We start from the raw sequence: 26,999 nt of genomic DNA on the forward strand, positions 1-26,999 counted from the left end.
ATGAAAGCTAATATCTATAATTTAGACCATTGTTTTTTCGTGGCTTACTTTCCCTATTGAAGATAGGGGTGTAAAAATAAAATTTCATTCTCTGGTATTTGTTCATCATAATTGTTGCCCATCTTACCTGACTTATAAGCTATATACCCACATGCATGGAGGCACACACTGAAAACAAGTTAACCATTTTGGGTGCCCACTGTGGCCAGACATGTGCTCTGTATTGGGGATCCAAAGGTCAATAGGTTGGAATTTGCATGGTAGGAGAGAGAAACAGATGATGGGTGTATGTGAGAAGAGTCTAGGAGGTCAGCAAATGTAGCATTAGCATTTGTGTGCCTGATGGGAATTTTAGATGGCAGACCTTCATTAATAGAATTTGACATTTTATCTTTAAAATTTCTCCTAACAGAAATTGGGAAGCTTTGTAGTTTGTAAAAGGACTCCATTCCTTCAACAAGCATCCTTCTCACAAACTGTTCTTTTTCTGCATAGGCAGAGCTGTTTCTGGTAGTCACATTCTCAAATAATGCTGCAGATTCAGTCTCTCAGGCATGGGTTCTGCTTTTTTTCTTGCACTGATGGTGTGTCGGACAGTTAGACTTCTCTATGAAAACTTTCCTTTTTGGTTGTAGGATTGGGCGTGTGGATAACGCTGCCTTTGTTAACACTATACTTGAGCCAAGCTCGGAAGTAGGATGCAGCTAGTTTCAAAAGGTTTTTGCTTCCTCTGCAGGTGTGTTGAAGTACAAATTTGAAGGGAGAGGTTTTGGAGAATAGATAAGAACTACTATTTGTAAGAGCTAACATTTGTTGAGAACTTCCTGCATGCCGAACACGATTTCTGTTGACCCAGTATTGAACTCTGTTTTACGGTGGCTGAAACTTAGGCACAGAGTGTTAAAATAACTGGCCCAGGATTCTTAGAGTGTTGGGGAGGAACATTTTTCCTTCTACCTTCTAGATTCTTTGGTCTAATTAAGTGGACATAATTAGGTTAACAGGAAAACAATTAGTTTTGTGCTTAAGGGAGACCCATAAAAATATGGGACTCCAGTGTAAGTCAGGCGATTGAAGCTTTATATGCCGTCGTAAGCTAAGGAATGGGATAGAGGGTAGGGGACTCAAAGGGGAGGAGGGTGATCCATAAGACAATAGGAGCAGATGTTTGGTCATTAGACGTTTGCCCCGCCATGCACATAGGTCATTCAGATAAAAGTTATCTCTGGTAATAACTCGCTCTCTGAGCCAGGCTCCCTATTTAAATTCTTTTAGGTAGTTAAGGGAGAGAGGGAGGTTCTTCTTGAGTGCTAGGTCTTGATTGCTTTTAGCTCAAAATAATCTATATGCCCAAATGGCATCTTTTGGGCTCCTGTATTATGCTTTCCTTCATAGCAAACCTAGCAGTCTGGCTGCAGAGCTCATGCTTTTAGCCACGATGCTACATCCATTACTGGAATGATACGGAGTCCTACATCCAGAGCTAATTCACATGTGGGTCATACTGATATTTTGTTCAAATCAGAACATGAGGACGTTGACACTTTGCCTAAGGAAAATCAAACTGAGATCTTTTACTTTTGACAATAAAATAGTGCTACGTGGGAGGGGATAAATGTCCCCCAAGATCCATTCCCAGTGGTTCATCCCCATGCTAATTATCACCCCCTGTTGATCCTAAGGAGGTGATATTATTCAGGCCAACTAGATAGAAACATACAGATCCTCTTATAGTGACTGGCATAGACTGAATGTTTGTTTCCCTCAACATTTATATGTTGAGACCTAATTCCCAATGTGGTGGTATATGGAGGTGGGGACTTTGGGAGGTGATGAGGTCATGAGGGCTTTAGGGATTAGTGCCCTTTGATAAAAGTGACCCCAGAGAGCTCCCAATTCCTTTTACCCTGTGAGGACAAAGCTGGAAGACAGCGGTCTATGAACTAGGAATCTAGCTCTCATCAGACAACGAATCTGTGAGCTTTCAAAACTGAGAAATAAATTTCTGCTGTTGATAAGCCATCCAGTTTGTGATTTTGTTGTTGTTACAGCAGCCTGAATGAAACAAGGTGGTATTGTGGCACTGAATAGTGTCCATAACATTTGGGGAAGTCTTGGTAGCCTAGTGTATTACAATATGGGGGGGGGAAAAACCCAAAAGAATATGGACTTTAGAAATGGGTTATGAAGTTGTAGGTTTTTGACCCTACTACAGATGTAGTTCCCAGTTCTTAATTACATCCGTGTAATGTTTCGGAATACGAGATTTGCAACTAAACATACTTGATTTGAGTCTTGGCTTAGCTATTGACTAGCTATGTGATCCCAGGTAAGTGCAGTACCTTCTTAGAGAGTGTTTCCACTTTTATAAGTCAGTGCCCAGTGAACAGATTTGTTCCAGAAGTTCATTGCTTGGCAGATGTTAATGACTAAATTGGATGGCAATAATTCCTCCTGTGGGCACGGTCTTCCATCATTGAGGAACTATGTAGCTCTTTTCTCCCTCTGCCAAAACACCCATTCTTCTCTCCAGTGTATTCTTTCGATTTAATATTGGTTGAATAATTGAGTGTCTTGATTTAGTTAGGAAGATACAGTAAATTGTAAACTTCAGATTGTATCGAGGGCAAGCAAGAGAATAAGGGAACGTAGGGAACAGTCAGGGTGGTGTGGGGGAAGATCAGCCAGATATCTCTCTGGAGGTGATACATGGGTCAAGATATGGGGAAGGGAAGGAGCCGGCCACTTAGAGAAGAGAGGTGGGGAGGATCCTGGGCAGAGAATAGGAGCAGAAAATGGAGTGGCTGAGCCTAGTGAGAGCAGCTGGCGAGAGCTGGGGAGCCACCATCACCTTCGGAGTTGCCCCAGCTGTTCACAGCGATGTGTTCTCACCCCCATGGTCCGAGGGCAGGATAGCCCAGACTTCCTAATGTGACCGTCCCACAGTGCACCAAGGATATGCATCCTAGTGGGGAAGAGTAAATTATTTCCTCGCGAAGCCTTCCTTTTAAATACTTCCAAAAATACTGTCCCCTTCTGTATGGTAAAAATTCCCTTTTCCCTGAACTTGGAAAGAAGGCTCAGGGTAGTGAATGAGCTGCCACACAAGTTACTAAAAATTACCAAAGAGAGTGTCCACGGCCCTTGTTCCCCTGGAGAAGTGAACTCCATATGATAGAGCTCTTCTGGAGGTTTAATTGAAATACTGAGGTGTGATAGGAGGGGACATGCATAGAAGCTTCGTCTCATTTAAAGAACACTTTTAAGCTTGTCCAAGAGATTTAAATGACTTACTCAAGCTCAAAGTCCTTGGTGTTACACTGTGTGCTCGGATCAAGTCCGTGAGGCTGTTTCGGGTTCGTGCAACTCTGGAGAAGCGAGCTAAACTAGAACTAAAGTGGAAATAGACTGTGAGAGTCCTACGTGATGCTTGAGGCCCAATAGAGAGTATTGGATTGAAATGTTTATATTTTGATTCTTTTGAGGCATAGATAAATTCTACATGCAGTTTTTGACTTGTATGCTTTAGGTATTCACATCTGAAACTTAAACCTTCAAGTTTATTTACCTCTATCCGTGTTTGTATTCCTTTGACCTATTTGACTCCTACCCTGACACTTTTAGTTGTGTGTTTAGGTAGGAAGGGGGAGTCCTGAAAAGCAACATAATGTAGGACACCTGGGTGGCTCAATTGGCTTCGCGTCCGACTCTTGGTTTTGGCTCAGGTCATGTCTTGTGGTTTGTGGGTTCAAGCCCTGTGTCGGGCTGTGTGTTCATAGCGTGGAGCCTGCTTGGGACTCTCTCTTCCTCTTTCTCTGCCTCTCCCTGCTTGCACGAGCACGTCCTCTCTCAAAATAAATAAGTAAACTTAAAAAAAGGCGACAACAGTTGATGTGTTTTAACACATACCCAGGATTTGCTTTAATCAGGTAGAATAAGGCAGACGCAGAAATGATGTCAGAAGGAAGAAGCTTGTACTCACAGTTCCCCAGAAGCAGGAGGCAGGACATGCCATGCAGGGCCACCTAGGGAAACACCGTGTCATTCTTGTGGCCGAGGGGGTGAGGGGAAGGCATGGGCAACAGCTGTTACTGTGGTAAGGTGAGACCAGGCATGATACGCAGATTTCGGCTGCGATAGTTTGAATGATCTCAGCAGCTCTGGGACGTGGGACTGCCCCTGGTTGCCTGGTGTCTGACCCTGGGACGACACCAGGGCAGGCGTGATGTGTGAGAGCTCAGTGAAGCAAGCAGTTGGCGGGTGGGGGCTTCCGGTTGGTTGGTTTGCATATGGAGGACGTGGTCCTGGGAAAGCTGCTTGCTACCTCTGGAGAAAAGGAGGGATGTGATAGCTATGGTAGGGAGCTAACACAGCTACCTCTGAGAGGGGAAGTCTTCCATGATCGGTGATGCCTTAGATGCCAGGACATCAGGAATACAGAAAATAAGAAACTGTAGTTAGAACGCGACGGGAAGCCTTTAATTATCTGTAATCAAAGTGAGACCGAATCCACAGACGTTGAATAGCTTGTACTGGAGCAAAACACAAGGCCCAGGGCTGAAGGGGTGAGCTGAACTTCCTCAGACTTGAGGGAAGGGGTTGCTTTCCCCCCCTGGGCTCTGAGGAGAGGTCCTGAAGGATGGTTGGGAGAGCCAAGGGTTTCAGAGGGAAGTGTGATTACAGGAGAAGGGAAGAGAAATGCGCATGGTGAGCAGTGGTGGGAAGGCGTGCCTGGATGCAGGGTGTTGGACCGTTTTTAGTTCGAGGCTGGGGAGCATTAGGAGTTTATCAGCGCGGAGGAGGAGCCAAGATGGCGGAACAGCATGGAAGCTTTGTGTGTCTGGCGTCCATGAAATACAGCCAGACCCACACCGAACCATCCTGCACACCTAGAAAACTGATCGGAGGACTAACACAACAGTCCGCACAACCTGAACCACAGAATTCAGCAGGTACGTGGCGGGGAGAGGTGAACCGGGGGAGAGAGAAGCCACGGAGGGCAGGGAGCCGCTTTTGCAGGTGGAGAGAGGATGGAGACTGGGGGGTGGGCGGGGGGGGGGGCAGAATACGGGAAAAGCACCCCTTCCAGAAGCAGCTGGAGAGAAAGTGGAAAGTTGGAAACAGCTTCAGGGACTAAACAAAGAAGGAGTTTATCAGCAGTGTGAGGCCAGACCCCATGCCCCTCACTTGGCCTCCTGACACTACTGTTCAAAAGCAAAGCCCTTTACTCATTTCCAAATACTAGTGGTTATTTGGATCGTGGGGGTTTTTGAATGTGAAAGTAGCCAGTATGTCAGAAAGGAGTCAGGTGCCCCTGTATGGGATAAATTCCGGGGCGCTAATTAGCAGGCTGAGCTGATGAGGGTTTCCAATAGGCTATGATGGCCTTGGGAGTGGAAAAAAAAAAGGAAACAATGGGGGGCATTTGGCTATATTAATTTATCCAGAAGAGGCTTCAGGCTGGGAGCTTCATTGTAATGTCATTGTAATGTTACTGGCAAAACGGAAGTCCTATGAAATATCGAAGCCTGGAATGCTGCAGGTGAGGGGCTCTGTTACTGGCTGTTCTCAAGTGGGATTGGAACCCATCAAAAGGAATTTAGAGTCTGGGGTTTAGCAGATCTGGGTTTGAATCCTCCCTCTGCCATTTTTGGAGGGGGGTGGTGGTGGTGGTGATAAGGGATGAATTAAGCTGCCAGCAGTAACTGTTACGTTCAGAAGAGAATGGTCAAACTCAAGAGGCGTGACTTCCTCTGCCTGAAACATTGACTAACTCATTTCCGCGTGCCCTCTGGGCTCAGGTGTCACTTTCTCCATGTCTGTGTTGTGTTATATGCTTGTTGGGGCTGTGGTACCTATCACTGCACTGTGTAATTGCCTGTCTGCCACAGTGTAGACTACCTGTCTCTAGACCAGCCTCGTGTTAAGTATGACGGTGTAGATATAGTGTTTCGTGGATATTGTTTTGCCATTCCATTTAAAGAGGCATTGTTGGGGCACCTGGGTGGCTCAGTGGGTTAAGTGTCCGACCTCTGCTCAGGTCACGATCCCGCGGTTTGTGAGTTTGAGCCCCGCGTGGGGCTGTCTGCTGTCAGCACAGAGCCCACTTTGGATCCTCTGTCCCCCTCTCTGTTCCTGTCCTGCTCGTGCACATGCTCGTTCCCTCTCTCTCTCAAAAATAAACATTAAAAAAAAAAAAAAGGAGGCGGCATTGTTGAGGAACCTGAGTGGGGAAGTTTTAGTTTATTAGTTTGGAGAAGAGAGCACTCAGGGAACATTTGACCATGCTTTCAGAGGTGAGGGCTCTGGGCTGCCTTGGCAGGTGAACATACTGTCTCAGATGTCCAAGCAGGGCTGTGATGTGGGGTGACATGTGTGGGTCTGCGTTCTGATACCGGGGCTAGAGAGGTATAAGATGCCATCTAGCTTCACCCCCCACCTTTCATTGTACAGTTGAAACAGATTGTGTAACTAAGACACTTCCCCAGACTGGTGTGACAACTTAGGGACAGTTGAACCAGACATCTCCTGGTTGCTCTGGGTAGCATCTCCAGAACTGGGTACTGGTTGAGGTCAAACTGGTGATATATCCAAGTGGGATAGCCCCCAGAGGGGCTGAATAAAGAGGGAAACAGTCTTCCCAGGTGTAAGGATGGAGAGGGAGGTCAGCATGGGGATAACAAATGAGCTGTGAAATAGTATTCGTAAAGAGCTTTCCAGTTTTAAGAGTTGTCCTGAAGTGGACGTTTGTTCTTTGGGCGAAATACTGAGCATCGATACTATCTCTGGACCATTGGACCCAAATCCATAAGAACCAAGCATCTATTTTCACAGGGGGCCAGAACAAGACCTCATTTGCTCCACAGAAAGAAATAATTTCCTCTTGGAAGCAGTAAGATGTGAGAAAAATACTTAGACGCTCGGATTCCTTCTCTTGTGGGTCTTTCAGAATTTGAATGCTTGCCATCTACCCTACAATGCTGAAATGGATGGTCACCCAGTGAATTTTGAAGAACATTGAACACCTCGGGTTAAAAAAAAAAAGACCCACATAGATGGAGTCTGAATACTTAACTAGTTTAGGGTGCCATGTAGCTATGAGCTTGTCGTTGGCATTCAGTAAATACTGGCATGAAGATGAGCGAGTCTGTGCATCCTGGGCCCAACAGAACAGCTCAGGGCCAGACATGGCGTGTATATCTTTTAAGAAACCTTCTCAGATACGATATCGAGATCGTGAATTCATCATGCTCTAAGAGACTCCATAGAGCACCCAAGTATGTTATGTGCTTGAAAGCATGTTAGAAACATCCGATTGGGGATTTGCAGTCACTTTCCTGTACTTCATGCCAATGGAATATTTTTCAGTGGTGTTTTTTTGTGTGTCCCACCACCTCCTGCATAGTCATGTTTTGGACTGAATATTGTTGGTATTCAATGTTGTGTATATGAAAGGTATGAGGATTCAACATTTGTAGAATTTTTCAAAAGTCGGTATAGGATTTTGAAAGGGCACGACTGAATTGGTACCCTAGTTTAAAATTCTTCTTCATCTGCCATCTATTCCATAGGGTTTTTTTTGGAGTTGTAGTTACGAGGGATTATTCACGAAGAGCAAATTTTATTTTCCTTTCCCTTTTAGAAAGAATATGTGCCATTCAGACTGTCACTTTGTAATGTGATGGGAAAGGCCACTTACAATCAATACTCCCCTTCTCATTCCTTCTAAAATCTTTGCTTGGGTCGGCCGGTGCGAGGCCATCTGAAGCTGCTAACTTTGCCCTGTGTTCTCAGGATCACGCTGTTGATGAGGATTGACAGTTACTAAGGGAACTTCTGCTATATCTTCCCCTATGTAGGGTACTATCCCCATGGCAGTCCCTTCACCAAGAATAGTTGTCTTAAATTAAAACTGTGTCTCAGTTTTAAGGTGATTGGATTGAGTGTGTCTGAGACTATCTGCTTTGGCCCCTAGTCTCAGGCTTGCAGATAATAAGACTTATTTTCTTTAGGTTTGTTAGCAAGGTCTCTCTCTCTCCTTCCCTCCCTCCCTCCTTCTCTCTCTCTCTCTCTCTCTCTCTTTTTTTTTTTTTGTCACAGCTATTTTCTTATCAGTGGACGTGGCTGGCCTGGATCTTTATCTCTATTTTAAGAGACCTACTGTCATACATGTTTTCCTCTTTCTTTCAGTTTCTTTTATCAAAGCCACAAACACCCCCTTGATTCATTTTTCTTTATAAGACCATTGTTTTCCCCCTTGGTTTCCATCCCTTAAGCTTAGAGTCTGGAGTTTAGTTAGCTACAAAGTCTGAATTGTAAAACCCTTTTGCATCGTACAGCTGGTAATGCGGGTCAAAGACACTTTCACATGTGGAATCGTGCATTAACCTCAGAGACTTCTTAAAATACAACCCACTAGGACTACTTATCCTTTTTATTTTAGTTCGCTCTCAACTCTTCATTTTTCTTGGCTTTCAGTAAATCCAGCCTAGAGATACTTTATAATACATGCTTTCCTGGCTCTTAGCTCCTTAGTTGTGCTGAACCTTGTTGATGATGAGAGCCTGTCCATTTATTTCCCTTTCAGAACTGTTGCCATTATGTAACATTATATATTATATAACAATAAGATATTATTCATATCAGACATTCTCTTATCTTTCTTCCGTACAGGTATTCCTTCTTGCCGTAGAATTATAAATTAGCCATACCTTTCTGTTTTTTTTTTTTTTCCAACGTTTAATTTTTTGGGAGACAGAGAGAGAGAGAGAGACTGCGCGAGCGGGGGTAGGGGCAGAGAGAGGGAGACACAGAATCCGAAGCAGGCTCCAGGCTCTGAGCTGTCGGCACAGAGCCCGACTCGGGGCTCGAACTCACAAGTCGTGAGATCATGACGTGAGCCGAAGTCGGATGCTCAACCGGCTGAGCCACCCAGGCGCCCCGTTTAGCCATACCTAAGACCTGTGACCTAGAAAGGAAAAAAGTCTTCACTTAAGAGTGTAGAAAGGTTAAGTGGCTCCTACAAGCTGGAGCTGGGATTCAAAACCAGCTTTCCACATTCCCTGCCTGTGCCTTTTTCTCTTTTATTATTCAGAGGAAACTAGATCTAACAAATACTTGATTACTTTTCAATATAAAGGACCATTGCTTTTAGCTTTGCTTAAATTCTGATTTTGTGTTTATCGTGGATAATACCTAATTCTGCTGTCCAGAGTCTTTCCTGATTTCATTGCTGAATGTTGCTTGTGCTCCAGTTCAGTGCCCTTTTGAGGGGCTCTGACATTTTTTCACCCCTGATCTCATCGTACGGATGATTTAACGGATGTGATTTTTGTCATGCCCCAAACACAAACCACTGATATTTCCACCCTTTTCGAATTTGATCAATATGTGGAACTGTCTGTGTTCAATCCCAACCTCAGTCCGTGCTGACTCCCTGGGGCTAAGTGCCACCTGCCCAACCTACCATGGATCACACCAGGAGGCCATGACATGTCTCAGTCATTTGCTTATCTCAGAGATGGCATTAAGACGGGTGCCACCCACCACTTTTGTCCCAAGTACTTGGGAGCAGGAATGGTCGTGAGATGTGGGTCTGGCCAGTTAGACGTGCACGGAGGGCATCCAGGGACAGATAGATCACTTCATGATAGAGGCACACAGCCTTTCTCCTCCTGGAACACAGCCGGGCATCTGAAGGGGGAGCCGCTGTTTTGGGACAATAGTGTGGCAGAATGTGAGGACACCCAGGATATGGACATTTGTGGAGCCGCTGTGTTAGTGCCGGACTGCCTGCCTCTGGGACTTGCGTTCTGAGAGGAAAATCCCCTCTCTCCCCCAGGCGGCTGCGGTGACTAGGTGAATTTCTGTTTACAGGGAGCAGAATTCAATTCCTAATTACGAATATTTTTTGTTTTAACCAGAGCATCTGCTTCTTTTCTAAGAGCTCGCATGCATTCACGTTTGCCTTTCAAAAACTCGGTTTTTGGCAGTAGTCCTTCCATTCTCCTTGGCTTTCAGTAAAAAGGATTTTCTCGGTAATGGCGTCTAATGTGCTTTTCACTTGAAAATTTGCAAGATTGAGAAATTGGCCACCATATTGAATAGATACTGTGGATGGGTCTTAGATTGACTTTTTGTGTTATGGCCGCAGTCATGTGACCACTTTGCCACTAGCCCATAATAATGTCCATTCCTCAAACTAGACCTTATTTATCAAAACATGACTGGGGCTACTAATTGGAATTACTAATCATGCCAAAAACTGTAGAAAAGTGCAGGTGTATGTCCCTAAAATGATGACTTACACAGATCAAAACACCAGACACTCATCTGAGAATTTGTGCCACAGCATAAGGCGTATATGTATATGGCTTGAAGAAAAATCATTAGAGGCCCTTAAAGGGAACCACTTGTTCTGTATTATTTCATCCAGTAATCATGTTCAAATCTGCAATAACCATTTTTTTAAAAACAGGGAAACTTAGGTTTTTTAGCATTTCTATTTGTGGTGTGAATTTCCCAGGGAGAAAAAGACAATTTGGGAAAAGAATATCAAGGTAGGAGTTAGTTACCTTACCAAATGTCAGGACATACACAAACCTACTGTCAATCAAAACGGTATGGGAATTGATGAAACTATCGTGGCACTAAAAACCGTGCCAATGTGTTACAAAGTGGTATTTCTATTAGGCGGAATAGATAATTATGCTGGTATCATTTATGAAATAATATGCCTGTCTGTCAGGGTAAAGACAAAATTGAGCTCCTTCCTATATCAGTAAGAATAAATTCTGATTGCAAAAATTAAAGGCTGATATTGAAGATCTATATAAAGAGGGGCACTTGGATGGCTCAGTTGGTTAAGCGTCTTACTCTTGACTTTGGCTCAGGTCATGATCTCACAGTTCACTGAGCCCCACGTTGGGTTGCACACTGAGAATGTGGAGCCTACTTGGGATTCTCTCTCTCATTCTGTCTCTCTGTCTGTCTGTCTCTCTGTCTCCCCCTCTCAAAATAAATAAACTTAAAAAATATATAAAGAGAATCTTGGAGACTACATTTCTATAATGGAAGGATGGAGAAAAATTTAATACCAAACCAAGGTGCTGTAAATTTTGGGGGGACATATGCATTGTCCAAAACCCTTTTGTAAGTCAGTCCATTAAAAAATTCACTATACAAATGAGTGGTCTAGAAATGCATTTTATAGAGTTAATAATTAGCTACAACCAAGAATTATTACAGACAGACACTGAACAACAGATCACCAAACTAATAGGAAAATAGGCAAAGTGTATGAGGAAGTGATAATGGACCAAAGCCATGTGGCGTGCAAATGTATGAAAGTATGCTCAACTTTGTTGTAATTGAGGAACTGCAAATTAATTTGGCAATATGTATTATTTGGCAGAAGACTGAGTACTGTAAAATGACAATACCTGTTATTGGCGGGGATATGAAGATGAAGAATACTCCTGTATATAGCTGGTAGAAATGGGAACTTCTACAATTCTTTTGGGAAATAATTTGCCGTCTATTAAAATAAAAAAATTATGATGCTTTTGGAACAGAAAAAGGACATTAGGTAGCAGCTGAGGAAATCTAAAGTATGGGCTTTAGTTAATAATTTTAAAAGCTACATGATCCTTAGATTACCTTAAGTGGAATTAAGAATCTATCTCCTAGAAGTAAACTCACCGGCAATCATGGATCTGCACACATCGCTATTTACCATGACCTGTTTTAGGGTGTACAAGTCTGGAAATAAAGTAAATTCTCCCCATAGGATGAATAAGTCAATGGAAGGATATTATATCGTCGTTAAAAATGAATTAGAGCTGTGCCCTTGACTTGCAAGGATTTTGCAGTGTTGAGGAAAGCAAAATTCAGAAAATGGCATATTGTCCCATTTTTGTGGAACATGGCAACTATATATGTATGAACACGTGTCCATGTCTGTGTATGATTTTATACACTTTAAAATTATGGAAGGGTTTACAGGTTATTAAAATAACCATATATAGATGGTTTATGTATATGTATTGGGTTATGTGTATATCCACAGAGGCAGATTGACTTGGCACTAATGGAGCTTAAGGTTCAGGGTATTTGCTCATTCTCAGGCCCTGGGAGGGAGCCGCCCACACGTTTATTTACATGGCCACTGATTTTTGTATAAGAAGTAGATTGAACCCGGATTGGGTAAGACGAGGGTCTCTTTTCAGTTGGACTTCACCCCTTATCACGCTTCCTCTTTTGTTAGATGGCATTGGAGTGGCATTGTAGGGATCTGGATAAGGAAAATTAGGAAATAACATCTTGTGTGGGTTTAGAGATCTATTTACGTGGCGTGCAGTCCCTTTGGCGACTAAATTATTAACTATGTCCCAGTATAGGAGTAAGGATCAGAGATGCTTCTGTTGCCAGCACCTTGCTTGGGGTTGTGGGAGGACAGTGTAGGGTTAGAAGTGTGTGGGTCACATTGGAGGGACGGTGTTTGAAAGGCATGGGGCCAGAAGCTAGTCTGTAGGAATTTCTTTCAGATTTTAAGTTTCATTCATAAAAGAAATTTGACAGAAGTTTCTCTGAATTTGACAATCAAACATGTCACGAGATTACTGCTGTTCATGAATTGTGAAGTGAAAGAAATATCAAAATTTCAGTGAACAGTAACTTCTTAACCATTATTACAGGAAAGAGTGAATTGTCTTTTATGAAAACTGTTACAGAATTGTCCGGTAAGAAGTGATCTCAGCAAATGAAATAAACGAATACTAGGGAAGAAGTATTGTAGAATACTAGACAGTTAATAAAAATACTGTATTTTCTGAAAGCTGCAATGCAGTATATTTCAGGTTTTATGAATTATGTTGTGATTCTCCCCCATCATTCTAGATAAGTATTGTTGGTTTTTTTTTATTTTGTGTTAAAGCGGAATTCCCCAAGTTGTATGTATATTGTATACAAATTATATCCAGACCCCACAAGTCTGGACCTAGCTGTGGGTATATAATGAGTACACTAAATGAAAGGATGAGAAAACATTTTAGGATTACCTAGGAATGAACTACAATACATTGTGTTTTTATATTAAATCTCCATGAGTGAATATACAAGGACCAATTATTAAACTGACAAAGCAGCTTTAAAGTTCTTCTCTAAACATTGTTTTTCTGACAGTTTGCCTTAGAAAATTCCTGAGGATCTTGGTTTTCCTCTGGCTCTGACGTGTGGCTCCTGCTTTCATTGCAGAGAACATTGCTGGCCAGCAGGGGGCACTGTGCTGTCAGTCTAGGTATGCAGTGAGCTCTGCCTGCAAAGCCCGTAAAGGTGGTGAAGAGAATAAATATTGATAGGGCTTTCCAGAGCTCCGGGTGTGTTAGAGGAAAAGAAATTACTTTCTCTTCCTGCCTCCCACCCCCCACCCCACGCTTTCTCTCTCGCATGCATGCACACTGAGTGATGAAATGCATATATTACAGATTGTGTATTGGGTAGACATGAATAGGGAAAAGCTTGCTAGAGAAGATGACCCCTTGGGCTGTTGGCTCAGAAGCGGAGAAGGATGTGGTTTGATGAAAAGAAGAAAGAAAGATGTTCTAGGAATTTGGCAGGGGATTAAAAGAAGCGAGAGAACTTAAACTAATACTCTTCGCCATAAAGTGATTTCTGTTTAAGGGGGAGGAACTTTACTCTCATTTTTCCTGTGGGCTGAGTTACAGGATAAAGACTCCTGTGCTGAAAGCCAGACTGCTCTTCCCAAAGGAATGACTATATAAAAGTTTTATGCTCTGAGTGTTGCACTGATGTTTGTTTCTTGTTAGATTCAAGTAGGGTAGATTAGAATTTCCTTCCTTCTGTCCATAGCCTCGGGCCGGGTTGTTGCTGGTGGAAGGAAGGGGCCGTAGGGAATAAGTATCAGATATAAGTGGTTCCTACAACATTTTGTGGTGGGAAGCAGTGTAAGAATGAATTAGGTCTTTAACCTAATTTCATGTTCTGATGAACAGCTTCTTATGTATGCCATTTATAAAATTAGCCAAAAATAAAAGAACTGATGGTCCCTTGACAATTAAGTCTGGATACTACTAACCTTTATTTAAAATATTAAGTTATTATTAAAGTAATACACATGAGTTGTTAAAAGTTGAAATAGGTGTGGAAGCTTACCATGAAAATCAATAGTCTCCCTCCCCATCTCTCCCATTCTGGTTCTGTTCCACCAAAGGCAACCACTTTGAACTCCTTCTGCTTTTAATTCTTTTGTGGTTTCCACCATATTTATTTTTTATGTTTATTAAAAAAAGTTTTTTTAACGTTCATTTTTGAGAGAGCACAAGCAGGGATGGGGCAGAGAGAGAGGGAGACACAGAATCCAAAGCAGGCTCCAGGCTCTGAGCTGTCAGCACAGGGCTCGACGCGGGGCTCGAACTCACAAACTGTGAGATCATGACCTGAGCCGAAGTCAGCCACTTAACTGACTGAATCCCCCAGGTGCCTCTATATTTCTTTTCTTTTTTTATTTTTTTGAGAGAGAGAGCATGTGAGTGGGAGAGGGGCAAAGGAAGAGAGCAAGAATCCCAAGCAGGCTCCATGCTCAGCCTGGAGCCTGACGCAAGGCTCAATCTCATGACCCAAGGATCACAACCTGAGCTTTAAGCCAAGAGCAGGACACCTCTGTTTCCACCATAGTTCTAAATAGGTTTAGAAATAATCTTTCTGGGGGCGCCTGGGTGGCGCAGTCGGTTGGGCGTCCGACTTCAGCCAGGTCACGATCTCGCGGTCCGTGAGTTCGAGCTCCGCGTCAGGCTCTGGGCTGACGGCTCGGAGCCTGGAGCCTGTTTCCGATTTTGTGTCTCCCTCTCTCTCTGCCCCTCCCCCATTCATGCTCTGTCTCTCTCTGTCCCAAAAATAAATAAAAACGTTGGAAAAAAAAATTAAAAAAAAAAAAGAAATAATCTTTCTGAATTCTCTTGTAGATAAATATTTAACTTCTGACTTTGGTGCCAAGTACTGACGTAGTATATCATGTTTATTTTTTTCCTAGTGTAACTTGCCTTTTCTTCCTCATTTTTCTACTACATTTTTTTTTTACATATACTTGCTTTTCCCTTCAGATCACTATTATACAACCTCTCTATATATTGAAAAAAAGATCTCTCAGAATAGTGTCTCAGTTCTATTTGTTTTCCCCCCAGAGACATCTTTCTCAGGTAAACTGGCTGTTGTGTGGATGTATTGTAAAATGATCATCTTAGAACTTTCTTGATGTTTTGTTGAGTTGAATTCCCTATTTTTTTGATAGTGTGTTAGTGTGTTGTTTTATTTATTGATTAATCCCTAATATTGTTAAGCCCATTTTGCAGTAAACAGTTTCCTAAGAAAGCTTACATGAAAGGTAAATTTGAGTGTCTGATAGTTTGGCTAGGTATAGAAATCTAAAGTGTTGCTCTAGCTGAATTTATGTTAAATTCAATGTGATATTTTTTCTCCTTTATAAATAAGTTACTTTTACAGTCTTGTGTTTTTAATAAAAGGATATTTGGTATTCTATAATTGCAGATTTTTGAATAGGTCTCTCGTTTTGGGTACTTAGTAAAGCCTTTCAATCCAGAACTTTATATCTTAGAATTCTGAGAAATTTTCTTGTATATTTTTTAAAAAAATGTTCTCTTTGTCTTACTTTTGTAGAGATTATAATGGTTGGATATTGAGTCTCACATCAGTGCTCTTAGGTCTCTAATTTTCATCTTTTTTTCTATTTTTTGATATATATTCACTTTTTTTTAAATTTTTTTTCAACGTTTTTTATTTATTTTTGGGACAGAGAGAGACAGAGCATGAACAGGGGAGGGGCAGAGAGAGAGGGAGACACAGAATCGGAAACAGGCTTCAGGCTCTGAGCCATCAGCCCAGAGCCCAACGCGGGGCTCGAACTCCCGGACCGCGAGATCGTGACCTGGCTGAAGTCGGACGCTTAACCGACTGCGCCACCCAGGCGCCCCTATATATTCACTTTTATATTTCACTTCTATGATTGGATTATCTTAGGCTGTCATACTTGTAATTCCTAATAACTCTTTCATTCTGTTACATTTAAAAAGTAGCGTCTTACCCTGGTTTTAGATGAATGTACTCTGTTCTTACAACTCTGAGGATGTTACCATTTTAAAAAGTACTCTTGGGGTGCCTGGGTGGCTCAGTCGGGTAAGCGTCTGACTCTATTTCAGCTCAGGTCATGATCTCATGGTTCATGAGTGCGAGCCCCGTGTGGGGTTCTGTGCTGACAGTGCAGAGCCTGCGTGGGATTCTCTTTCTCTCTTTGCTCCTCCCCTGCTTGCTCTCTCTCTCTCTCTCTCTCTCTCTCTCAAAAAATAAATAAACCAAAAACCAAAAAAAAAAAAGTATTCTTCTTAAAGTTTGCCGCATTGTGTTTCCTCAGATCTTTTCTTTTTCTCTTTTCATCTTTGAATGTCTTTTTCATAATTGCAACTTTCTACACATACTTGGTAATCTTCCAAAAAGCATAGACAACTGAGTGGTGCTTTATGAGCATGGGTCAGATAGCAAGCTCTGCTTTAGGAAGGACTTTAAAACATTGAGTATATGGAGGATTTTTTTTCTCTTTCTGTGAGGTTTCAGTGTTTGCCTAGGGCATGATCTTTAGCTCTCCGGCCATGGGTATAGGGGTCTAGCTGTGTGACGTTTCTGTGCCGCCAGAAGCAGGGGCCTTCCAAGAAAGGAACAGTGCTGCTTTTCTTAAGCCTTTGCTTTTAGCCCTTTATAGTTTTATCTCCTGAAGTTTCTCCAGATTCTTAACCCTGATCTCCTGGCTTGGCTCCTCTGAGTAGAGACTTTAACTGTTTCCCCTTGCTTTTCCCCCTTGCCTCCGTTCTTTTTCCATTGTTGGTGTCTCCACCTCCTGGACCTCTAGTGTTTTGTAGGCTAACACCCCTCTCTCCCTGTCCACAGGCCCCTCTGACACACTGGGGTGTGCCTGTCTCTGTCCTGCCTGATAAGTAATGGTGATGGTTCATTTTATGTATATGCCATGAGGTGCCCAGATGTATATGCCATGGAGTGCCCAGTGCCTGCATGGAGTGCAGGTTCTGCGTGTTTCTGTGAGGGTGATTTTGGATTATATTAACATTTGGATCATACAGTAAAGCAGATTACTCTCCCCAGTGTGGGTGGGCTTCATCCAATCAGTTGAAGGTCTAAATTGAGCCATAAGGCTGAGTAAGGGGGAGCCCCTCCTGCCTGACAGCCTTTGAACTGGGACAGAGTCTTTTTTTTTTTTTTCCTGCCTTCAGACTGGAGTTCCACTACTGGATGTCCAGCTTGCTGACCGTGGGTCTTGGGACTTGTCAGAATCTATAATCGTGTGAACAATTTATAATCTCTCTCTCTCTCTCTCTCTCTCTCCTCTCTCTCTCTCTCTCTCTCTCTCTCTCTCTCTCTCTCTCTCTCTCTCTCTCTCTCTCTCCATATACCTCCTGTTGGTTCTGTTTCTCTGGAGAATCCTGACTAATGCAGTGACCCTCTTGCTAGAACTGAAATATTACTCTCTCAAAAATGGACTGACTTACCTTCTCAGAAAATAGTTCTCAAAGTAGAACCTGTTCTTCTGTCTCAGCCCAGGGCCTTTCCCCAAGCAGTGTTGCCCTCTGGAGGTGTTCCCTTGCTGCAGCTCCTAGAGGCATGTGCCCAGCTTTCTGGCCAAAAGCAGACAGGAGTCTATTTTAGGAAGAAAAAAAAAAAATCTCCCCTGCTGATGATTCCATTTCTCATTTTGAAAAACATGGTTGTATATTTTTACATTCCTTTCTAATTTATGGTGCCTGGGTGGATGAGGATGATAAATGTGTGTGTCCATGTAACAGTTGTGAGTCAGAAACCAGGTCCTTAACATTTTTTTTAATGTTTATTTTTGAGAGACATAGAGCACGAGTTGGGGAGGGGCAGAGAGAGAAGGAGACACAGAATCTGAAGCAGGCTCCAGGCTCCGAGCTGTCAGCACAGAGCCCGACGCAGGGCTCGAACCCACCAACCGTGAGATCGTGACCTGAGCCGAAGTCGGATGCTCAACCGACTGAGCCACCCAGGTGCCCCGAAACCAGGTCCTTTTTGGATTGAGCCTTTATGTGTGGGGCTTTAATAAAATGCTCTGTTCCTCATGTCTCTGTGAAGTTTCAGGTAGGCAACTACACGGGTGTGTGCACTTTATGAAAAGTTGAGCTGTATACATGGTTCCTCATGCATACCAGAAAGTGCAGAAAACCTAGCAGAAAAGCTTGAGTTAAACTTAAACATTTGAATGAAGGTTTGCAGTTACGTGTGAGTCACAAAAATGTTATCGCTCGCCTTGGGTTTTGATATCCGTAAACTTCTTGGACTCTTCGTAGCACACAGGACTGACAGATTTTGCTTTATTATCCAGACCTTGGTGAACTTTTTGTGCATTCCACACTAGTGAACCCTGCGTACTCCTCAGCACACCTCCTGCTGATTTTCCTGTTTATCCGTGGCTAGGATCCCACGTAGACCTGGCTCATCTTTGGAGTTCCTAGGCTCTGCCTACTTGGGAAGTGACCTTTTTTGACTAGCTTTAACCTCCTCCTGGAACGAGCGATACCCCTGCTTCCATGGAGCCTGTGCAGGCTTTAGGTGCTTCTACTTTGATGACTCTGTTTCAGAGTCCTGTCACACCTTGTTTGACTTGTGGTATGTCAGCCCCCAGAGCAGCCTTAAATATCCCTTTTGATTGGGTTTATTTCCCTGGGTTTGGAAAGAACATTGTGAATTCTGAGTGCAGGGCCAAAGGTAGAATTACATGCAACAGACTTCGACCTGTTTTGCTGGTCCTGGGGCGGCAGTAGGATTGGGCTTCGTTTGTGACTCCTGTACCTGTTGGTGTCGAGGTCAGGTATTTTCATAATATTTGGTGTTTCTTTTTATTCGAGATAGAATCTCCTTGAAGATGGTCCTTTTCGCTTTGCTTTGAATGAGAGTCTCCCAGCTTCCCTTCCTTTGATTTGATCTCAAAGTTCGCAGGTTTTCAGGTAAAGCAATTGAACCAAACCTACTTCTCAGTGATGCTATTTCTGGAGATAGTAGCTATAAGCAACCGGTGTCTTGCATTTGGAACTGCGTATCTCAGAGTTGTCCATGGGCGAAGATTTGCCTGGCAGCGTGCTTTGTGCTCAAAATGTTGTTGTGTCGCCGTTCTCTTCTCCCCTGGCCACGTTTTCATCGAAGTATTGAAATAAGCGCTTTGTGCCCAGAGGCATTTATTGAATGATGCATTATGTGTTACAGAAAAGAACATGCTAAAAAGGTCTATGTCAGCCGTCATAAAGTGCTATGAAGAAGTGTGTTACTAATACCACTGGCCCAGGTCCAATTACTACATTCTGGGAACAGGCTATGAGATAAGGCAGTATCTTGCACTTTTTACCCAGCTATGGAAGAAGAAACAGGAAGAGTGTTGAAAATAGAGATTTTCAAAAGTGTTGAAAATCGTGTTCTCATATGACTTTTGCAACTAACTGGTGGAATTGTAATAGTTCAGGAAGATGACGTGAACGTTTTTAGTGAAGTGGTCCTAGCCCTGTTTATCGGCAGGGATTTCTATATTGGAGAGGATTTCCTGAACATAATTTGGAGGGGGGGTGTTGGTTGGCAAAGCATCAGGAGCTAGATGGGGAGGGCCATAGGCTTTGCTGTCCATTGGTCCATCCTTTTGGCTGTGTGTATACCTAAGGGGGATTTACTGCTCCCATTTCAAAGTTGAGTGTTAAGCTAGTTTAATTTCTGGGTTTCTGGAGGCTCGTTTTAGGGGGAAGTTACACTTGGATTAGTTACTGTGTTTTAGATTTGCCTTTAGAGACCAGTTGTCAATTTCGGTGTTTCTCACAGCCAGAAAATCCTAACTCAAGCGTCATGTCTGGGTTTTCTTTTTTTTTTTTTTTTTTTTTAACGTTTATTTATTTTTGAGACAGAGAGAGACAGAGCATGAACGGGGGAGGGTCAGACAGAGAGGGAGACACAGAATCTGAAACAGGCTCCAGGCTCTGAGCTGTCAGCACAGAGCCCGACGCAGGGCTCGAACTCACGGACTGCGAGATTATGACCTGAGCCAAAGTCGGCCACTTAACCGACTGAGCCACCCGGGTGCCCCATGTCTGGGTTTTTTGTGCTGAGTTCTGGCGATGAGACTTCTGGAATGCTTTGTGATGTGTGGCCGGCGTAGTCCCAGGCCCACGTGTTTGCCAGGCCCTATTTCCTGTAGGGGTGGTTTCCTATACTCTCCAGGTGCTAAGAGTGCCCAAGGGGAGCGTGCCCCCCCTAGACACGTGACCCCTGCTGATACAGGTTTCCCCAGGGGAGGGGGTTTGCAGGTTGCTGCAGTTGTCAGCTCTTGTCTTCTTGGAATCCAGAGACCTCAGGTTCTCGAGATGAAAAGGCCGGTGTCTGACTCAAGTGGTCTGTCCGTACTTCTGCACGTGGTTCCGCCCACGTTGGCCCTTCCCTGCCTCTCCCACGGAAGGAACCACGGGAGTGCTCACACTCCCCGCTTTGCCCTTGCTGTTCCCTGCTTCTGTGGCGCTCTTCCCTGCTGTGCCCATGTGGATGTTTCTGCTGCTTCACCTCCCTCAGGGCTTAGCACAGCCTTCACCTTCTTGGTGAAACATGTGCTGATCTTGCCGTTGAGGATGAAGCCCCTTTCCCCAGGCCCCGCTCGCGTACCTCTGTGTCCCTCTTCCCCGATTGATCTTCCTCCACGGTGTTTATCACATCTATTCTGTCCTGTTTTGTTTTCAAGCTCCTTTTTCCTCTAGAATGTAATTCCCATGAGGGTATGCGGTTTTGACCGGTCAGTTCCCTGTGGTGCCTGACACAGTGCTAGTACCCGGATGGGGCTCAGTGAATATCCGTGGAAGGAAGGTCGGATGGATGTTTGACGAGCCCCTGGTCATTCCTCACGTCGCCCAATTTTGGCAGACGCTGCTCTAACACGTTTAGAGGGAATCTGAGTGAACCACAGGAAATGCCTGTTTTCTCCTGGTCACTTCTCCCCATTCCCCAGGCTCTACGATGTGCTAACTACCTAGGGCTGGTTGGAGCCAGTGCCCGTCCTTGCCGTGAACAGCCATGTCCGCAGGTGTGCTGACGTGTGGTTTGAGTGGGCATCTTTTGGGGCCGACTCGTTCACCTGGGTGAACAGACGCTTCTGTTGGGAACCTCCTTAATTGGCCCGTTTCACCCTGTGTATGGTTCTTAACCCTGGTACGGGGACCGGATGGTAGATGTCTCTCATCCTTGTTAGGTGTTGTAGTGTTCACCTGGACTGACTTCAAAAAGGAGATTTGAGCAAAGCTACCTGTTCAAGGGTGGTTGCCGGTCAGGGCATGGTCCTTGGACCAGCACCGTTGACCTCACTGGGAACTTGTTGGCAATGCAGAATCACAGGCCCACTCTAGACCTACCGAGTCAGAATGCGCATGTATTGGTTAGTTTTATGTGCAACTTGACCCGGCTGTGGTGCCCAGGTGTTTGGTCAAACATTATTGTAGGTGTTTCTGTGAAGGTGTTTTTGAATGAGATTAGCATTTAAATTGGTAGACTGTGAATACAGATGATCCTTTACTTTGGGTGGCCTCATGCAGTTAGTGGAAAGCCTGAACAGAACGAAGTCTGCCTTTCCTGGACGAGAAGGAATTCTGCCATCAGACAGCCAGCAGACGTGAAAGAGCACGTTAGATCTTCCCCTGGGTCTCCGGTCGGCTGGTCCACCCTGCAGACTTTGGACTTGTCAAGCCTCCACAATTGGGCGAGCCAGTTCCTTAACATCTCTCTTTCCCTGTCTCTGTGTATACACTTCTGTTGCTTCTGTTTCTCTGGAGAACCCCAACGAATCCATTTTAACAAGATCCCCCAGCAATTTATATGCATCTTTAAGTTGGGGAGGCACTACCCTAAACTCTTCTGGTGGAAGGATTTTGAGGTGCTTGCCTTTAGCAGGTTGTAGTTGTGTGTCTCTAAATCTGTACCAGGACACATCAGGGTTGTCTGTCAAGACGATTGTTTTAAGGCTACGCAGTAGCCATCTCTTAGACCCATGTCGGTTTCTCTGAATTACTGATTACACTCCTTCTGTTTCAGTATGAAAATATCTTAGACTCACTTTTCTAGTCTGACTAGAATAAAAGTTAGTATGTTTTCCTCCCACATCTTACCTTTGGTTTTCTCACATAAATGGGATCTCTGTCTACTCCAAACCTTTACGGCATTTCAGAGACAGGCGGGTCCTCTTACGCACACTTAGTATCTTACTGAATTGGGAAACGTTCACGCGTAGACAGGGTCGTGTACCGTCAGTGTGAGTGTGTCTGTTCCATACAGATGGAATCTGGGGTTTATAGTCACACTACTTTATAAGATGCTTTTTCGTCTTCAAGTATATGAATTTTCCTGTTTTCTTTACGATAAACGTTGTTTGCTTTGTTTCAGTGGTCAGTACACCATAAAGGAATACATGATGTTCCGTTTGAATTTGTCCTCTAAACTGTAGTTAAGAGAACTTTATACCATAACTTTATATGACATGTACTGTCGTGTACGTGAACTTGATATATTTTCCCTACTCTTTAATGAGCTTGATTGCAGCTAGTTTGTTCTGTCTGGCAAAATTTTACAGTGACGTCTTATACCCCAACGGGCTACATAAATGAATGGGGGCTCCATGCAGACGTATTTTCTAGCTAGTTCAGTGATATCCCTTCAAGTGTCAGAATCTTTAAGTTTGAACGGTCTTAGAAGTGGTTTTCATGTAATTGTCTATATGTATATTTAATACTGTAAGCAGACGAAGGCTAAAAATAATTCTCTGAGGATGACTCCAGTGTGTATTGTGAAACACAAGGCTGATATACCATGGGGATGATCTTTTCTGAGACAGTAGCAGTAAATGGTACATGGGACAGTTTCCTGTTTCCTCAAGTGACCTTAAGATGCTATATTTTTTGAGTTGCCTGGTTTTATTATTTTGTCGTTGGGACTTATAGCAGTATATATGCCCCTAGTGTTCTGTCTCCTGAGGCATTTGCTCTTCTATTTTGGTGTTTCTGATTTGTTGTGTATTTGTGTGTTGTGTTGTTCTGCTGGGTAATCTTGCTATCATATATTTCAGTTAAGAGTTGGCTCAGATAGAACTACCCCACGATCCAGCAGTTGCACTGTTAGGTATTACTCAAAGGATACAAAAATACAGATTCAAAGGGGTATATGCACCCCGATGTTCATAGCAGCATTATCAACAATAGCCAAACTATGGAGAGAGCCTAAATGTCCATCGACTGATGAATAGATAAAGCAGATGGGGTATATATGTATACACACACACACACACACACACACACACACCCCATGGAATATAACTCAGCCATCAAAAAGAATGAAATCTTGCCATTTGTGATGACGTGGATAGAGCTAGAATGTATCAATGCGAAGTGAAATAAGTCAGAGAAAGACAAATATGATTTTGCTCCTAGGTGGAATTTAAGAAACAGATGAACATATAAGAAGGGTGGGGGGGGGGATAAAGAGAAGAAAGGGAACAAACCACAAAAGATTCTTCATGATGGAGAACAGACAGGGTTGATGGAGGGAGGTGGGTAGGAGATGGGCTAGATTGGTGATGGGTATTATGGAGGGCACTTGTTGTGATGAGCACTGGGTGTTATATAAGTGATGAATCACTGAGTTTTCTACTTCTGAAACCAATATTGCACTGTATATCCCCTAACTTAAAGTTTAAATTAAGGAAATATTTTAAAAAGGCAATAAAAAAAAAAGAGTTGGCTCAGAATTAGGTCTTCAGAAGGCAAACTAGGAGTCAAGCGGGTACTTCTTATTGGTAAGCCTTTGAGCAGCCAAAGGAAATCTGGTTCATTTGGCCCCTTCAGCTTCTCACTTTATGCCTTTGGATTATTTCATTGTTCATTGATTATCTGCTATGTAGTGGGAACATAGGAGGTTGAAGTAAGCATCTTAATGTTCCCAGAATCTATTTTGGGGATGGATAAATATAATACAAAGCAAAGCAGAGACCATATAATGTAGGGACAAACACCATCCTGTGGGCTTGGAGGAAAAAGAGTCTGTGATTTGACCAAATTTAATGGGATATATAAGTTTGAGGGGGTAAGATGGGAAGGAGAGACCATTTGGTGAGAGAGGATGTCCCAGGTAGAAACAAAAATGGGAACATCTACAGATTCAACACAATATTTGTTGAGATCCAGTGGCATTTTTTACAGAAGTGGAAAAAACACTGCTAAAATGATATGGAACCACACAAGACCCTAAATAGCCAAAGAAATTCTTTGAAGGAAGAACACAGTGAGAGGCATTACACTTCGTAAGTTAACGCTATACTCTAAAGCCATAGTCATCACGACAGTATGGTCTTGGCATAAACACAGACAAATAGATCAACAGAACTGAATCAAGAGCCCAGAAATAAACCCGAGTATATATGGTCCACTGATACTTGGAGAGGGAGCCAAGAATTCTCAAGGGAGAAGAGACCATCTTTTCAATAAGGTGCTGGGATAATTGGATACTCACATGTCAAAGAATGAAACTAGACCCCCATCTTACACCACTTACAAAAATTAACTTGAAGTAAAGTCTTAAGTGTAAGACTGCAAGCCATGAAACTCTTGCAGGAGAACATAGAAACAAGCTCGTTGACGTGGGTTTTGGTGATTTTTTGGATGTGACCCCTGAAACCCAAGCAACAAAATAAACAAGTGGGACTACCTCCAAGTCAAAAGCTTCTGCCCAGCCAAAGAAACCATCAATAAAGTGAAAAGAGAATCTGTGGAATGGGGAAAATGCATTTGCAAACCAAGTATCTGATAAGGGGCTAGTATATAATATATATAAAAGACTCCTACAACTCGATGGAAAGAAATGTCAGTTGAAAAATGGGCAAAGGACCTGAATAGACACTTATCCAAAGAAGATAGACGAAAAGCCAATAGGCACATGAAAAGGTGCTCAGCATCACTAGTCATTAGAGAAATACAAATTAAAACCATAAGGACCTATCACATTACACGTATTTGGATAGCCAGCATCAAAAAAAGATAACAAATGCTGGCATGGATGTGGAGATATAAACTGGTGCAGCCACTGGGGGGAACAGTATGGAGTTTCCTCACAGAATTAAATATAACTACCTTATGACCCATCAGTTCAACTTTGGGCAATATAGCAGCACTGTTTAGTCAAGACATGGAAACAGCCTGTCTGTTGATGGGTGAATGGATGAAGAAGTTGTGGTATATGCATAAAGTAGAATATTACTCAGCCACAGAAAATGAGGGAGCCCTACCATTTGAGATGTGGATAGACCCTGAAGGCACGTGAAGTAAGTGAAGTAAATCAGAAAAAGAGGACATACTGCATGATCTCACACACGTAGAATCTAAAGAATCCAAACCCAAACTCCTAGAAAAAGATGAAACATGTAATTACCAGAAGTGGAGGGTGGGAGGAAGGAAATTGGATAAGGTGGCCAAAAGTTACAAACTTCCAGTTAGGAGATAAACAAGTACAAGGAATGTAATGTACAACATGATGACGATAGCTACCACTGCTGTATGATAGATATGAAAGTTAAAGTTTGCTTGTGCCCATATGAGAAGATGGGTGTTGGCTGAACCTGTTGTGTTAACCACTTCACGATAGATGTAAATCGGAGCATCATGCTGTGCACCTTAAGTTATACAGTGATGTATATCAATTATTTCTTAGTAAAACTGGAAAACAGTTCCAAGCAAGCATGAGTAAAGGGTGTGATAGGAATGGAGATTTTTCAGGTGTGGTTGACCAAAAATAAAGCCCCCACCTGTGGTAGGTATCCAGAGGGATACCTTCCTGGTACCCAGGGCATACTTTATGGAATTAACTTGCTGCATTGAATCGATGGCTTTCTATTAAGAACTATCATGCATCACAAATCATGGCGTCATAATTCTACCCCGTTGTGTGAATTACCCAAGGTATTTCTATCTACTTCAGTGTTCGTATCTTCTGCATTTGGAATGTGTACCTCTTTCTGTTTTGCGATCCTTGAGACATGTCTTCCTTTAACTAATATTCTTGATGTGCTTACTATAGCTCCCAGAAGGTGGAAAAATGTCCCTGCTCACACCGTGTGAATAGTAAATGTGTCTAAATTTGAAAACAGAGATCCCATTGGAAGATTTTCTTGTCAGGTGTGTCCTTTTACAAGATTTTGTAAAGGGCCAGCATGGCAATTTTCTTGTCCTGAAGTTTGAACTACTTTATTTTTAAAACCACGTGTAAAATTCGTGAAACTTCATCTTCTTGCTTTTTAGAGCTTACGTTTGTAACCGACGCTATCATTTTTCTTTGTCCTTTCAGTACGGCCAAGTACAGCGTGTTGACGTTTCTACCTCGATTCTTGTATGAGCAGATTAGAAGAGCTGCTAACGCCTTCTTCCTCTTCATTGCCTTATTACAGGTAATGTTTTTAAAAAAAGTTATCTAAAATGCATAATGCTAACTACATGCAAAATGAGACTTTGCTCAAAGGTCACGTAACTGAAAAAGTGTCATGATGCTTGGATGTAATTTGTCCCCTTATCCAATCATTGTTTCCATGAAGAAACATGATCTTTGCATAAAGGGAGACTTATCTAGATATTGCTGGGAGGACAGTGGCAGTGACTAAAAAGACGCCTTGAAAAATGGCCCTCGGGTGATACTTTTAACCCCCTTTCTGTTCTAAACACATAGCAATGTTGGATAAAATTCTTAAAATACGTAAAACATGTACTTAGTTTTTAAAATGTAATCATTTTGGTTTAACAAGTGGAACAGAACTTCAAAGAGTGGTGAGTGTCCTATTTTCTTTTACATAGAGAAGATTTTCACTTAAAAATTTTGTCAGCTTCCCTCTT

General features: G+C 42.9%; 1 protein-coding gene across 3 annotated transcripts in view; it reads left to right on the top strand.

The window, feature by feature from the left end:
• The window catches only part of LOC106988928 (phospholipid-transporting ATPase IB), a 624,663-nt gene that overhangs the window by 111,098 nt on the left and 486,566 nt on the right, over positions 1 to 26,999 (top strand). For all 3 annotated transcript variants that reach the window (XM_027064563.2, XM_027064562.2, XM_027064561.2), the window contains exon 3: positions 26,461 to 26,560. In XM_027064563.2, coding sequence (XP_026920364.1) covers positions 26,461 to 26,560 — 100 coding nt within the window. The remainder of the gene's footprint in view (positions 1 to 26,460; positions 26,561 to 26,999) is intronic.

This window comes from Acinonyx jubatus, chromosome A1 (assembly GCF_027475565.1).
Source record: "Acinonyx jubatus isolate Ajub_Pintada_27869175 chromosome A1, VMU_Ajub_asm_v1.0, whole genome shotgun sequence".
NCBI classification, from domain to species: domain Eukaryota; kingdom Metazoa; phylum Chordata; class Mammalia; order Carnivora; family Felidae; genus Acinonyx; species Acinonyx jubatus.